A 14,354-nucleotide genomic window follows, 5' to 3' on the forward strand; every position below is an offset into this window, starting at 1 on the left:
GGAAGCTAAGGCTGTGAAAAGAGATGGAGAAGGACAGAAGGAGAAGACAAACACCGTCTGTTCATCCAGGAAGCAGAAAGCCACTGATTAGTATGGAAGGAGTAGGGTCTGGAACGATGGAGGGAGGATGGTGGCGGGTGTGGAGGAGTGTCTGTTTAACTGAAAATGACCTTAAGGGTCACTAACAGCACGAAGATGAGAGGATGAAGAGTACACTGTGTTAATATTAGCATCGCTTAACTTCTCCTTACCAACCGCAGCCGCTACTATTAATAAATTCTCATTAAAAAATGATGATAAAGCTCTGCCTCCCTGCCTTTCCCCCGATTTTTCTCCTCCGCAGCCACTTTTCCTCCCTCACTCTTTTACCTCATTCTCTCCGTTTGCTGCTCAGACAATGAGAACAAGTTACAGATGGGGTTTCTAAATTAAGGTGCCTACACCCAACCGTCATTATAATAGTGCCTTTGTCAGTGTGCTAGGTTCAACTAACCTCTACTCCCATTCAACACTCAATAATGCACCATCTGAGTTGAACAATAAAGGCATTACTCGGCTGTTATCTAGACTTATGGCATCATAAACTTAGCAGTACAAAGGTAATATGAATGTGAATGTTTCCAGTCGATGTCTAAGAAGGCATGTGGCAAGAGGCAAGGCTTTTGTTCTTCTGTTCTTGTCCGCGAAGGGATAAAAAAATTCAAATGTCCTCCCAACTGAAGAGATTTGTTATTTCTCACTTACAGACCTGAATAAAGGAGGTTTAGGGAATTAAAGGGATAATTTGGATTTTTCCAATTTGGAAAAGGGGTTGTATTATGTTCTTCCATATTCAGTGTAATACCTACAGTAGATGGCGGTTGGAAAACCCCCAGTTTGGGGATTAAGCAGGAGTACTGATACGGGAGCTAAGGAACATACTGCTGTGGACGGGGGGAAGCAGCAAAACATATTTAAGCCACCAAAAAAGGCTGACCGAAGAAAATCAATATATACAGTATATATATACAGTATATAAAGTTAAGTGTACGCTATATTTAAAATATTTTCACCACTTTACCTTGCTGTCAGACAGCCCTTTCGGATGGGAAACAAAGCCGTTATATCCATCTATGCTCTCTTTGTAATTTTACCTCGCAGAACATGGGAGTTGCTGTGTGTTTTTGTGTGACTTTGTTAAATTTAACTCTTTAAAAACAGTTATGTGTTAATAAGTGAGTTTTAGAGGAGTTGGTAGGCAGATTTTTGTTTCCTTTGGACAGAGCCAGGCTTATGCTAAGCCAAGCATATCGTCTCCTGGCTCTGGCTGCATAGTTAGCATACAGACATGAGAGTGTTATTCATTTTCTCATCTAACTCTTGACAAGAAAGCAAATAAATGTATTTCTAAATATGCAGAAGTATTTCTTTCATGTGACATTAATGTCCTTTAAGATGTACAAAGACATGTGTGTCGGCAAGTGTGTGTTTAATCCCCTCAGCAAGATTATTTTGTTTGATTGTTGCTATGACGAGAGTTGCAACAGCGCTATCTAACTTTATGACTGTATAAAGTATTAAACACATTCCACATTCCATTCTCAGTCAGTGTCAGTATTCCCCACTGCATTCCACACACGCACACACACACACACACACACACACACACACACACACACACACACACACACACACACACACACACACACACACACACACACACACACACACACACATACCCAGCAACATAAAGGACCTCATTACACAAACAGAAAGATAGAAATTCACATAGAAAAACACCTAGTACCATAATCTCACATAGACAGCAAAAAACTCTATCATGTCACCCAGTGACAGACTGGCCATCTGGAATTTGGGCAAATGCCAGAAGGGCCGCACCCCTATGGACCGCTATGGGACACTACTGATAATATGTCTTTGGTTAATTTTGATAAGTTATTTTATGCATGCAGCCACAGATATTCAAGATGGTACTGTGGTGAGGTGTGTGGAAAGAGTCACTCGGAAGGCAGAGTTGCTAATTTCCAAGTTAGGTTATTGACAGAAATAAGGTCGGTGTGTTGCAAATGCCGGGGCCGTCACTGATGTCACCTAGCATACATTATAATGAGTATAATGTTACAGATAAAATAGGTTATTTCATCTGTAACACACACACACACACACACACACACACAAAGTACCTTTGGCTGTACCTGTCGTTCTCCCAGAATGCACCGATGGGAGCAAGGAAGCGTGGGAGAGCCGTCAGCTGTGACTGACACCCGGTAATTAATCCTGAGAGAGAGAACGGCGGGGGGAGATGGGAGCGAAACTCTCACACAACCTTCGTACAACGTTAGCTCAACATAGCCTTAAAATCCACACTCATGGGTGGATTCCAGAGGGAGACTTCGACGTTTCTCCTGAAGAAAGTTGGTGATTTTGTTTTCTCTCCTCTCTTTTTCTGTTCAATTGTGGCCTTGCAATTGGCTCCGAGCCTTGTTTCTTTATTTCCTGTCGCTCCTTTGCTTCCATCTCTCCCTTCTTTAATCCTTGTCGTTTTTACTCCACTCCCATACTCCATCTTTCCTCTCGGCATGCTTCTACCCTCTTCCGCTTCTCTCTCATTTCATCCCTCTTTTCTTCTGTTTCTTTCTATCAGTAATCGTTAGCAAAGTGTTGTGCAGGGCCGAGGTCGAGAGCAGGCTAAATTGGCCAGAACATTGACCCTGCTATTACCATCCGGCTGGGATTCCTTCAATGCCCCCCTTGAGTCCTCTCCGACCTGCCTTCATTCCTGACTCCATCCCTCCCTCTTCCTCTACCAAACCGCCGCTAAGAAAACTGAGCAAAATCTGAGAAACACATCAAGGGCCAACAGAAACCCCAACATGGAGAACACCCCCTCCTTATAGCCTGAACGCAGTGGAGCAGCCAGCTCCCACGGGTGCCTGTCCCTGGTCCTCATTACTGCCCTTAGGTGTATGTATTTATAGTCACCCACGTTTATTCATGTGCATTGCCTTTTTGCCCTGAACATATTGTAATATTATATACTAAACTGTACTCTTTTGAACTGATTGAGCTGTAGGGGGATTATGTTCTAGAAATATACTTAGAAACTATGCAGACTACATGCTAAAGGTTTTTTGTACAGTTGCCTATGGATCTCATGGCGTATGTAACAATTGAAAAATCAAAATATCTTCCTCTGTATTTTCTTACAGCATGCAAAGTGGTCTACAAAGAAGTGTAAAGGCACCAACAACAAACGTAAGATAAAACTGATAGCAAATGCAATGGACACAAGCCAGGACACACAAAAGCAAGACAAGAAACAAAAAATAAACCACAAAAAAATGGTCAAAAAAGATTGTTACAGCAAAAAAGAAATCTGTTTTTTAAAAGTAATAAAACACATTTATATTGCCAGTTTCTCAGGCAGATTGGTCCAACGTGTGGGAGGTAAGTGTGTCTTGTTTCTAATCTGGAAAGCAAGTGTTTCGATTAAATGTAGCACACAATAATCGCCAATCAAAAGAACAATTGTCGCAAACAAGAAAAGATACAAGAGAGGCGCTGAAGGATGGAATACAGCAGGAGTAACACGCCAGCACACAAACAGTCACTGACGAAATCACACAACATTCAGTTTTAATCATCATCTTGCATCGCTAGACTTGGAGCTAAGAGAGAGGAAAAGCATTTTCAATTACCCCCCCAGACTCATACACACACACACACACACACACACACACACACAGACCCAATTACCAGAGATGCTGGCTCTTTCCCAGCCTGACCTTCAGCAAGGCAAACTGGGAAATGACTTTAAGAGTTTTTTTTTCCTTCATCTGCTCTGTTCGTGACTCTGAGTTGGTTTTGAGCGAAAGAGAGAGAGTGAAAACAAGATGCGGATGAGGAGGGATGTGTGAGTGACAGCTCTAATTACAGAGCTCTAACATGTGGGTGAGAAGTAAAAAAAAAAAAAATGCACGAGGAAGGAAAACAGCAGACGACAGACAGGGTGAGAGTTCAAAGATCAAATGTTGACCGGCTGACGAGGCAGGGAACAAAGGTCGGTGATGGAGTCCAGCTAATGTTCAGTTCCTAACTGTGGAGTTGGGAATGTAGTAGAGACGGCAAAATAAAAGCCAAGTAATGAGCTTTGACAGCTGTTGCTTGCAGCAGCCATATAATGCCACGCTGACTAACAGGACAATAGGGACGAGCTTGAAGATCGTGCATCAAAAGAGAGTTAGTAACTATAGCGATTAGTAACGTGTTTCTTTACAAAAGTTTGTGATGTTTATAATTTTTTGTAACCTCTGTGTTTCATGTTCTATGTGCAGTCTCTTTTAGAATAGATTTTTAATCTCAGAAAGGCATTGGAAGATGTATATCAAAAACAGGTACAAATTGTATAAAAGAATAAACATTCTAAAAGTCCTGGTTAAAATGAGACAAATGACAATTGTCTGCAATGTTGCCGCTCCATCACGTTTCTGGAACAAATTCACATTTTTTCTACTTTCTATTGCCAGTGTATATAAGTTGCAACAGATTCATAAAAGCTTTTCTACTTGCTGGTATAAGTAAACGCTTTTAGTGTTTAGTGGCACTTGGAAAAAGAAAAGTGCAAAAATAGCTCAGTAATCAGCACCAAAGATGTAGCCAACATGTAACAATCAAGGATGTTGCAGATTGCCATCTTGTTATAAGTATATCCTTAATCATGAAAATATTTAACAATAGAACGTTGTTTATGATGTTGCATAGATGCAGTGCAGGGGAATAATTAGAGGCTGCTCAGTTAGACAGTGACGTGTTGTGCAGGAGGGGTTCACCTGCTCGTCTGATTCCATAAACTGTTTTGCCGAGTGATGAATCCACAGGAACTTGACAGATCATTCGGGCCAAAACGCAAGCCAACAATGAGCTAAGTCACTAAACAGATGTTTTGGTTGTTATAATTGTTTTTATGACACATACACTCTCAAACACAAACGTCTGTCATAAGTATGAACGCTTTTATTGTCCTGGGAAATGAGAGTGTAGGGCTGTGTGTGTTATGTGTTTTTTTTTTTTTTTGTTCTCTGTGGATATTTCTACCATGAACTCCCAGTTTCGTGACTCAGAGAGCGAATGAGGTCTAAAAAGGGAAGAGGCATCATTAGGCAGCAGGATTGTTAACAATATTTGTTAGTCTGGGGTAATTCACCAGTGGTTGACTCACAGCCCGAATGGAGCAAAGCGCAGACACACTGAGAAATTAAAAAGCTCTGCCTTTAGCTTGATGCATTCCTGTATTTGGTCCTCATTTCTTTCTCCTCGGCACCTTACCCTCTTTCTCTTTCACATCTTACTCATTCTCTGCATACATGTCCAGCTTTCCGTCTGCCCCTTGTTTTTATCCAACATTTTTGTCACCTCCCTGCGTCTCCGCTAACGTCTTATCACTATTTGTCTTTGTCTATCGTTCTCGCCCTCCTCTGTTTGTTTTGCTGCCTCTCTGTGAAAGACTGAATCTGGGATGCAGCGGTTTATACCCTCATTAGTTCTCTGTCACCGTGACTGATTACTAAGTACCACCTGGAATCAAAAGACACCTATTAAACCAGCAGCCGCCTGCTTTATGTGTGCAGAAAGGCTGTCTGTGTGTGTGTGAGGGGGTAATTCAGGTTGACATTGCAAGAGAGAGCGAGAGAGAGAGAATCCATGGCAATCTTTAGGCAAAAGCAATCACTCTGTGTGTGTGTGTGTGTGTGTGTGTGTGTGTGTGGGTGTGGGTGTGGGTGTGTGTTCTTTTCCATAACAGTATTTTGTTACTAATACAGTACACAGCAGCAAGCAAAAACAAATATCTGAAACACTGTAAATCACAGCTCGTCATGGCTTACCAATCAAATAATAACTGTATGCTAGGTATTGCCATGTATTACAACAATGTACACGTTACATGTGGGTGTACTTACGGCTGCAGGGCATGGACGCCGGGTCCGTTTCAGAGCGGAAGTATCCCTTGTCGCAGACACAGGAGGTGGATCCCTCCCTGACGGAGTAGCTGTGGAGTGGACACTTGGCACAGGAGCCATCAGTTGCCAGAGCACGGTAGTAACCAATCTTACAGGCTGAAAGACAAGGACACAAAGGAGGGTTTTAGATGTGACGTCAAGATGAAATACAAGTATATCATGTACAGTAGAGCTATCTTCAGGCCCGACTCTACATTAACCTGCATAGTTACGGTCCAAGACCGACCCGAGCAAGAACCACGGCAGCAGTTTTCGGCTCGACCCTGATTAAACACATGACTTTCCACTGTAAACTAAACTATAGGTAATATATGTATATAAACAAATGCATTACAAGCTAAAGTCAACTACAGTCTTTTCAGTGTGGTAACAGAGATTTGTTACACAATCTCCTACATGCACCTTGTCGAATGTTGAGCTCAGCCCAAACACTCATGCCATATAAAACAGTGATTGTACAACATTTCTCTTCATTAATGAGCATGGCAAGTTGTTGAGATTATTTTTTATCTCTAATGAAAATCCCCAGAAATGAATTTGGAAGCTACATCCAGTATATACGTCACACATAAAGTTAACATACAGTAAGTGGCTGTCTGAGGTTTTGGTAATAAGGCGATATTTTCCAGTGAAAGACAAGAAGAGATCTTTGTGCTCTTGCCCATTTTCAACCAATTAGCAACAAGAAAACAATGTGCTGGCCAGAGGCTTCTATCCTCCCTCCCTTTGTCTTCATTTTCCATCTTTTCTCCCCTTTCTCCTTTCTCACAAACATACAGATCTATTATCAAAAGCATCAGAACAGGAGTAAAGGGTGCTATTTCCTCTAACAAAAAGAGAAGATCAAATAACTACCTCTAGTCTTTTTCACAAATTTAAGCTATGCTCAATTGGCAAGATTCAGAGCCACAATGAAACCAGAGCCATTGGCATTTCAGACCATTTAACAAATGAATGCCACCACACTTGGCACACCAGGAGCTCTGTTACTCTCACAGGGCTGTTTTCGCCTAACACACATACAGCTACACACACCTCAGTCTGAAATGGTAACCGAAGTGACACTTTTCCTACTTTTGGCGACAGTACTCACCTTTCTTTTAAGTGACAGTTTGATTAGAGGGCTCGTGTTTCAAGGAGTTTCTCCCTCGTCTAACGGTTTCTATAATGGCCGGGGAAGCATAGCGGGGTTGTGTTTCACCCTCTGAGCACTGAACCAGAAGAGGACAAAAGAACAATTCTCTGAGAGGTGCGGCTCACACAGTCACAACACCGATTGGACCAAATAACCTGTCAGTCAATGAGGCTGCCATGTGTTCGGCAGTGGGCGGCAAATGGTATTGGGGCCGGAGGGTTGGTGGTTTGAGTTTTGGTAGAGTGGGCGGTGTGTGTGAATGTGTACGTATGTGTGTCTGTCTGTCTTGTTATAATGTAAAGGCCCATTGGAGACAGATGGGTATTTTCATACCCAATATAAATCAGATATAGTCTACAGGGGTAAAGCGACCCCCACCCCTGCGCACACACACCCAAAGTCTTGCTGTCTTCACAAGCACAGTAACAAGTACAAACGAGAAAATGAAATCAACAAACAAATATCGTGAAATCCCTCTCTTGGAGGTGTAATAAAGTCAGGCTCTTTGCCCCGCAGCCACTCTTCTGCAGCTGGATTAGGGTAGCGCTGCTTTAACCGGGCTAGCTGCTACCTGCGGAGCCATTCTTTGCCCGTTCGCACTCAGTCAATCAGGGCTAAATCCCTGCCGCTTCACTCGCCGACGCTAAGCTAAGGGTCTCTTTGATTGTAGCCTGCAGGGGTGCGTGAAGCCTCCATTTCTTTTCTTCATGGTTGCAAAAAAATAAAAAGGAGGGATTAGTCGGGAGCAGCTTTGTGTTATCTCTCTATCTTTAAAGCAATCTTTTAACGGCCAGTCTCATCACTCAAGACAGAAGGACACTGGGATTTGTGGGTATTGTTTAAGAGGTCGTGAACGCTTCAGGTGACAAAACACAAAGTTGCTGTTCGGTTTTGTACATGTGCGCTGACCAAGAAAGTGTCCAGAGTTGAAAGTGGGGTCAACCAGGTGTTTTGGGACGATACCCCCTTGCTAAAAGCTGAAGGGAGAGTTAATTGAGTCCCATGCTTCACAGCCTTTGGGCCTGAGCCTCTTTAAAGTCACACAGTCTAAGAGCGGGCTACCTCAAACTGTGAACGGTTGATGAGTTTTTCGCTCGTCAATTATTAAGCTGTCCCAGACTGACCCCAGAGTCCCCACAGGATGTCCCAGAATTCTTTGCCCAAACTCCAAATCCCCGTTTGCCATAGACAAGCTCTAGCATCTCCATCTGTGGTTTAAAACTGAGTTTGATAATGTGATGTCAACATATAAGGGCTTGTTTATAGCAGTGACTGCCCTACAGAAAGGAACAGTCAAGGGAAAAGAGAGGTTTATATCCAAGTAAAGCTGGAGAATTTGCTTCCTATTAGCAGTGTGAGTGTGTGTGTGAGGGAAGAGACCGCAGTAGTGGGTGGTCTGAGGGACCGTGGCTTCAGAGAGGAATCTCCCTTAAGACTTGCTGGATTTATCACTGTCCGGGCCAGCCCTGGCAAACCCACACACAGACGCAAAAACAGACTCACATGAACACACACATGTATTTAGTTTTTATGGGATGTGAGCTGAGAAGTCCTCATCATATCCTCTCATGTAGCTCTCAAACCCAATTTTTCCGCACCATCTTTTTTATACTGTCTCCTTTTTTGCCCCGTCGCTCTCTATTATTTTTTTCTCGCTCTCATTCACCCTCTATCTCTCTCTCCCACTCTCCTAGGCTTTCTCTCGGCAGGCCTCCTTTCAGACAGAGAGGGGTTTGTCAGGTGCCAAATCCCTGAGCTGAGAGATCAAAGGCAGACAAAGAGACTGGTGACTTACTGTTCTATTCTGGAAAGGCAAAAAATGGAATCCCTTATAGACCGGGACATCACATTCTTCCGCCTTTTCTCCCCCAGTAGCTCTTTCACTCATTCAATCCTCCTCTCTGGCTTTAGTCTTTTTTCCCTTTTGTCAGTCTTTCCCCCGCCCCTTCCCCATCCCTGTTGTCAGCTAAGCTAAAGCACGTTTGTAGGAAAGGGGGTAACGAGGGTGGAGGGAGAGGTCTGTGGGAGTTAATGAGTAGTTTTGTACGTGTGGTGGGGATTCTGCTGGCTGAATTGGATGCACCGCGTGAGGGGAGGGCAAAACGGGAACTTCTGTTCAAGACAAAATCGTCGACGCAGCCATCTGCAAAAAATAGGAGTGCACAAAAGCTAATGATACAATGATAGCTACCCACACGCGAGCTAACTAAAGCCCAGCTAAGTTTTCCACTGAGTGGCAACAACCTACACACAAGGCTTTAAACAGCCGTGGATGCTCCCTACACTGCTGCCAAATAAAACCACATCTACCCACACACCCACCCACTGTAGCCCACCTTAAGTGACCCGCATGCAAAGCCTGATAGGCAAGCTATTCTGCAGCCTACACAACAAAGTATCCAATACACCGGGGATTGAATGCAAACTTGGGCTACAATAGCCGTCCAAAAAAAACCAGGAATATAACACCCAGCACACGGCACACAATAACTAGGCCTGCCCAGGCACAACAATTGCCTCTCTTATAATGAAAAAAAAAGAATTAAGTTCGAACTACATCATTTTCCCTCCTTTCAAGCCTGCACTTTATCTTCTTTGGGTGATGAAAACTCGGCCACTCTTTTTTAGTCATAACAAACAGTGAGCACTCTTCAGAAGAGCAGTCAGAGGCATCCTTACAAAGGCGCTCTTTCAAAAAACGAAGCGATCAGCTTTCAGGACCTGAGGGCAAGGAAAGTCTCTCCTTCTCCTGCACCTTGAAGAGCCAGCGATCTCTATTCAACCTGCCTTTCTGACATATACCTCTGCCTTTGTGTCTCTTGTATCTCCTTTTTCTCCCTGTAGAAGGCAGCGTGTTGCTCAGGTGAGACTCCTGCTAGAAAGGATTACTATTCCAAGAGTTCTTTGTTTACCCCCCAGCTGCAGTCCCTCAGTTGGATTTAGTCTTAGATGTATAGACTGTCTATTCCTACCCATACACACATATAGATAATAAAAGACCAGCCACATCAATACACCTGAGCCACTGGCATATTAGCATGGATAACTAGCTGCTGGCCGTTAGCATCTGTCACTGGAACAGCAGGAGAGTGGAGCAGGTTAACTCATTAATGCCGTCACTGGGGGTTGTTAATTACCTCCGGCCCTGACGGCGACACGCAGCCACACGGCCAGCGAAACCCATCAGCATGATGGATGAGGGACACACGGCCACCGAAACTGATCAGGATGATTGATGACACACACTCGTCACACATCTTGACCTTGACCTAGAGAGAAAAGGTCCCTATCTTAGTGGTACCGTCCTTTAAAATGTAAAACCAAAAAGGGTCGGGTAGTGACATCTGGGTTGACATCCTTACTAGTGTTAATGAAGGCCAAGAACAAAAGCCAGTGAGGCTAACAATGTTAATAACACACAAGCCAACCTTGCTGACAATCACTGCGGCTTTGCTAACGTTGGCCAGTGCCAGGGGGTGCAGGAGTTGCCAGCAGTTTGTCTGTCAAATGATTTATAACTGTATTTTCAGCAGCACCGATCCATCACACAAGAGCCACCCACGACACTGCCCTAATTAAAATGTCTGTACCTGACACATAGGATCACCAGTCAAAGAAGCAAATGAGCAAAGCATGTTGTAAAAATGAAAATTACAGCAAAAGTAGACTCTGAGAGCAGACAATTGTTATATTCAGTATCATTTTAAAGCCATCAAAACATTTGAGCAACCAACTGTTCCTGTACGCTGATTTCTTGCTATTTTGATACAAATTTAACAATTTTAACAATTTCCTGCTCCAATTTTTTAAGAGTGAACTGTGTTGCCACCAATATTGTCATTGTTTGGATTGTGTAACTAAGAAAATTGTAATATTGTTCTGAAGACTTCCTGCAGACTAAGGTCTCCACGTTCTTATTGACACGTAGGCCTCAACTTCCTCCCTAATTCCTCTAGCTAGGCCTTAAGAAGGAATATTAGTACAATGGTTATATCACAGAAATCTAAAGTATTCCACCCAGCCACTTTAGAACGGACAAGACCACTCCTTAAAAATAAAACGAGGCCAGGGTACTGAAGGTGATTGTAGTGAAAAGAATGAGACAGTAAAAGAAAGCTAAAGAAATGGACAGAACAGGGGGGGATACAGGCAGCAAACACATCCATCGTTGTTTGGTAAAACCCTGTTTCATTTTGCAAAGTTGGGTGGGGGCCACTCAGATTCCAACTTTGCACCCATGCCAGGTCCTTAAAGGTGGCACCATCTAAAGCCGGGCATGGCACCAACCCACTATAAGGACATTTTGTGACTTAAGATTTGCACAGCAGGTGGATAATGAACTATAATTCAAGGCAAACAAGACAGATATATATATACACAAAGACAGACTCACAAACCTCTACACACCTGCACACTCAATGGCCCTCTGGACTACACAGATGCACTTTGCAATGACATGCATGCATGCAAACATACACAAAGACACACAAACACACACACACACCAAACATGGTTTGTGTTAGCAGGGTAAGCACAGGGACATGAGCACAGCAGCAGCGACAATGGGAGGTAAACAAACTCAGTCAAAGGTCTCCAAGGGCTCGAGTCTCATGTTGGACATGTGGGTGCGTCTGCATGTGTGTGCCCGTGAGCAGGCAGTGTATCTAGCATGTTTTCCTGACATTGTTTACAATGAAAAGAGCTGCATTTCAATTCAATTATGGAAAAAGAGGCAGAGAGGTGGGAGGTGGGGGAGTATGCTAATGTTGTGCAAGGGGACACTCACATCGGCACACACCGCTAAACAATTGGGAGAGCTGAACTATTCTACTTGCAGTGAGTCAAGGAGAATGGGGCAGGAAAATGGAGGATGTGTGAGGGAAAACACACACACTAAGAATAGGTGAGGAAGAGGAAGCGATAGGGAAGCATGGGGCCTCATATCCAATTTTGTAAACAACTGTAAACCACATGTCCCACTGTAGAACATAACAAATAATTGAAATCCCCCACAATGCAACCCAAAATAGTTTACAAAAGTTAACATGTGTTAAGTTTAATTTAATTGTAAAGTAGGTCTGGACAATATGATTTAAAATCTGCATCACAATTAGGGCTACAACTAATGTCATATCAAATATGGAAAAAAGACAATGGAAATATCCTAATGGCCAAAGTGATGTCATCAAATTGAAGAAAAAAAAACTATTTTATTTTTACTAACAATAATACTGTATGTTAAGAAAAGTATTTATTCATTTAAAAATAATTATTGATTATTTTAAGCGATTGAAGCCCGTTTTCTCAAAATTACTTTTCTCTCAAGTCCGAAATCTCCACTTCAGTAGAACCTATATACACCAACCTTTCCAGTTTTGTACCTAGTCATATTATGAAGACATTTACAGAGGGATTTGTAAATATATTATTCCTAGCCTGATTTATATATATTGTTTTCCAAAAAACGTGGCGAAAATCAATTTTTTAAGGCTATTGACAGTATATTCTGATTTACAGAATAACAAAAGTAGATATCCATAAATCCCTCTATAATTATTTTCCCATTTAATATGTGAACACAATGAAAAAATAATTTTGAACCTGGTTCCAATACTCAGATTTCGTTTTTTAAAATATATGTAAATTATTCACCTGTAGTGTCTTGCCTTAATCGACTTATCCATTTTTATCATGATAAGCTACCAACCAGGGCTGGGCGATAATGACGATACATATCGTCCAAACAATATAAAAATGTCTCCTGGATATTTTTCTGTATCGTTTCCATCGTGATGCCGAAAAGCCAGCGGCCGAACTGCGCTACATCAAAATATACGTCATTTGGACGACATTACAATTACAATATATTCTGATCCTTGCACCTTTTGTTTATTTTGTGCTGAAAATACTCTAGTAAATACTACCTTTCATTTTAATTTACACAGGAGTGTACAAAAATAGACATTATTTGGTTATTTCAGAAAGACTTTATTTATTGAATAACCACAAAAAAGTGATATATATCGCTACCCAGATATGTAATGAACTGCAGGTATATTGGGATTAAAGATTTTGGCCATATAGCCCAGCCCTATGACCAACTAAACAGTTCTGGCAACTTAATATGTATACATACATTTTTATGCTTAATTTCTTTTTTCATGTTGCCTCACTTAATTGTAGAATGACCTGTTAATGATATTGGGCTGTTTGGCTCTAAAACGCCTTTGTGTGTGTGACCTCAGGTTAATTAATTAAAACTTTACTTTCATATCACATAGCCTGGTATCCAGAAAAATGTGGAAACAAAAGGGTAAACCATTGCCTGCAGATGGGGATTTTCAAAAGACAACCAGTTTGGAGAGCATGCCTGCTGGTCAAAGTGAGTTTTGGTGTAGCTGCTATATCCCTGTAGTCAATGAAATAATAAATGCAAAACACATTCAAACAGACCTCACATACAAGTGAGATACGGCACGTCAAATTGCGGTGCACACACGTGTCAACATTCAAGTGTGCAGAAACACACATACAAAAACTTGAATTACTATTAGTTGGCTGTAGTCTCGGGGGCAAGTTTAACATCAACCTTGCCGGTTTCTTAGAAGTTGCTTAGTGGGTTATGAGGAGGGGTTGGAAAGGGTTGACTTACGGGTGAAAAGGAAGGTATTTTTAGGTTGTTTGTTTAGGTAATCTACTTGTAGCTCCCAGTCGACAGCCTGTCTGGGGCCTCAAAGCACCTTCTATTGTGCATGTGTGTGTGCGTGAGGGTGTGTGTACCAAGGAACACTGCACACACCATCGTGTCTCAGCATTGTGTGTGAATACATGCATTTATATGCACTGTGTGTGTGTGTGTGTGTGTGTGTGTGTGTGTGTGTGTGTGTGTGTGTATACATGCAGCTATATGCACTGTCTATGTGTGTGTGTGCTCAGTCAGGGAACATAAAAACTTTCCTGGGTCACTAGCTTTTCAACAGCTCATGTCAGCCCAATTACGGTCTGCTGGTCTCCACTGTGGCTGTCACTGCTTTAACCTTTGACCTCTCCTGGTGTCACTCAGGCCTCACCCCAGACCACTTTCCCCTCCTCTCTCTTACTCTCTCGCTCTCTCTCAAAACAGAATCCAGGTCATTGCTGTCATGGAAGTGATACCCCCTCCGACTTGAAACTGCGTCAGCTTCTGTTCGCACGGTATGGCT

The 14,354-nt window shown here is 42.5% G+C and overlaps 1 protein-coding gene across 3 annotated transcripts in view; it reads right to left on the minus strand.

The window, feature by feature from the left end:
* The window catches only part of epha4l (eph receptor A4, like), a 55,100-nt gene that overhangs the window by 26,589 nt on the left and 14,157 nt on the right, over window positions 1-14,354 (minus strand). For all 3 annotated transcript variants that reach the window (XM_028572989.1, XM_028572988.1, XM_028572987.1), the window contains exon 4: window positions 5,958-6,113. In XM_028572989.1, coding sequence (XP_028428790.1) covers window positions 5,958-6,113 — 156 coding nt within the window. The remainder of the gene's footprint in view (window positions 1-5,957; window positions 6,114-14,354) is intronic.

The sequence above is a fragment of the Perca flavescens genome, chromosome 3 (genome assembly GCF_004354835.1).
Source record: "Perca flavescens isolate YP-PL-M2 chromosome 3, PFLA_1.0, whole genome shotgun sequence".
Classification (NCBI taxonomy): Eukaryota; Metazoa; Chordata; class Actinopteri; order Perciformes; family Percidae; genus Perca; species Perca flavescens.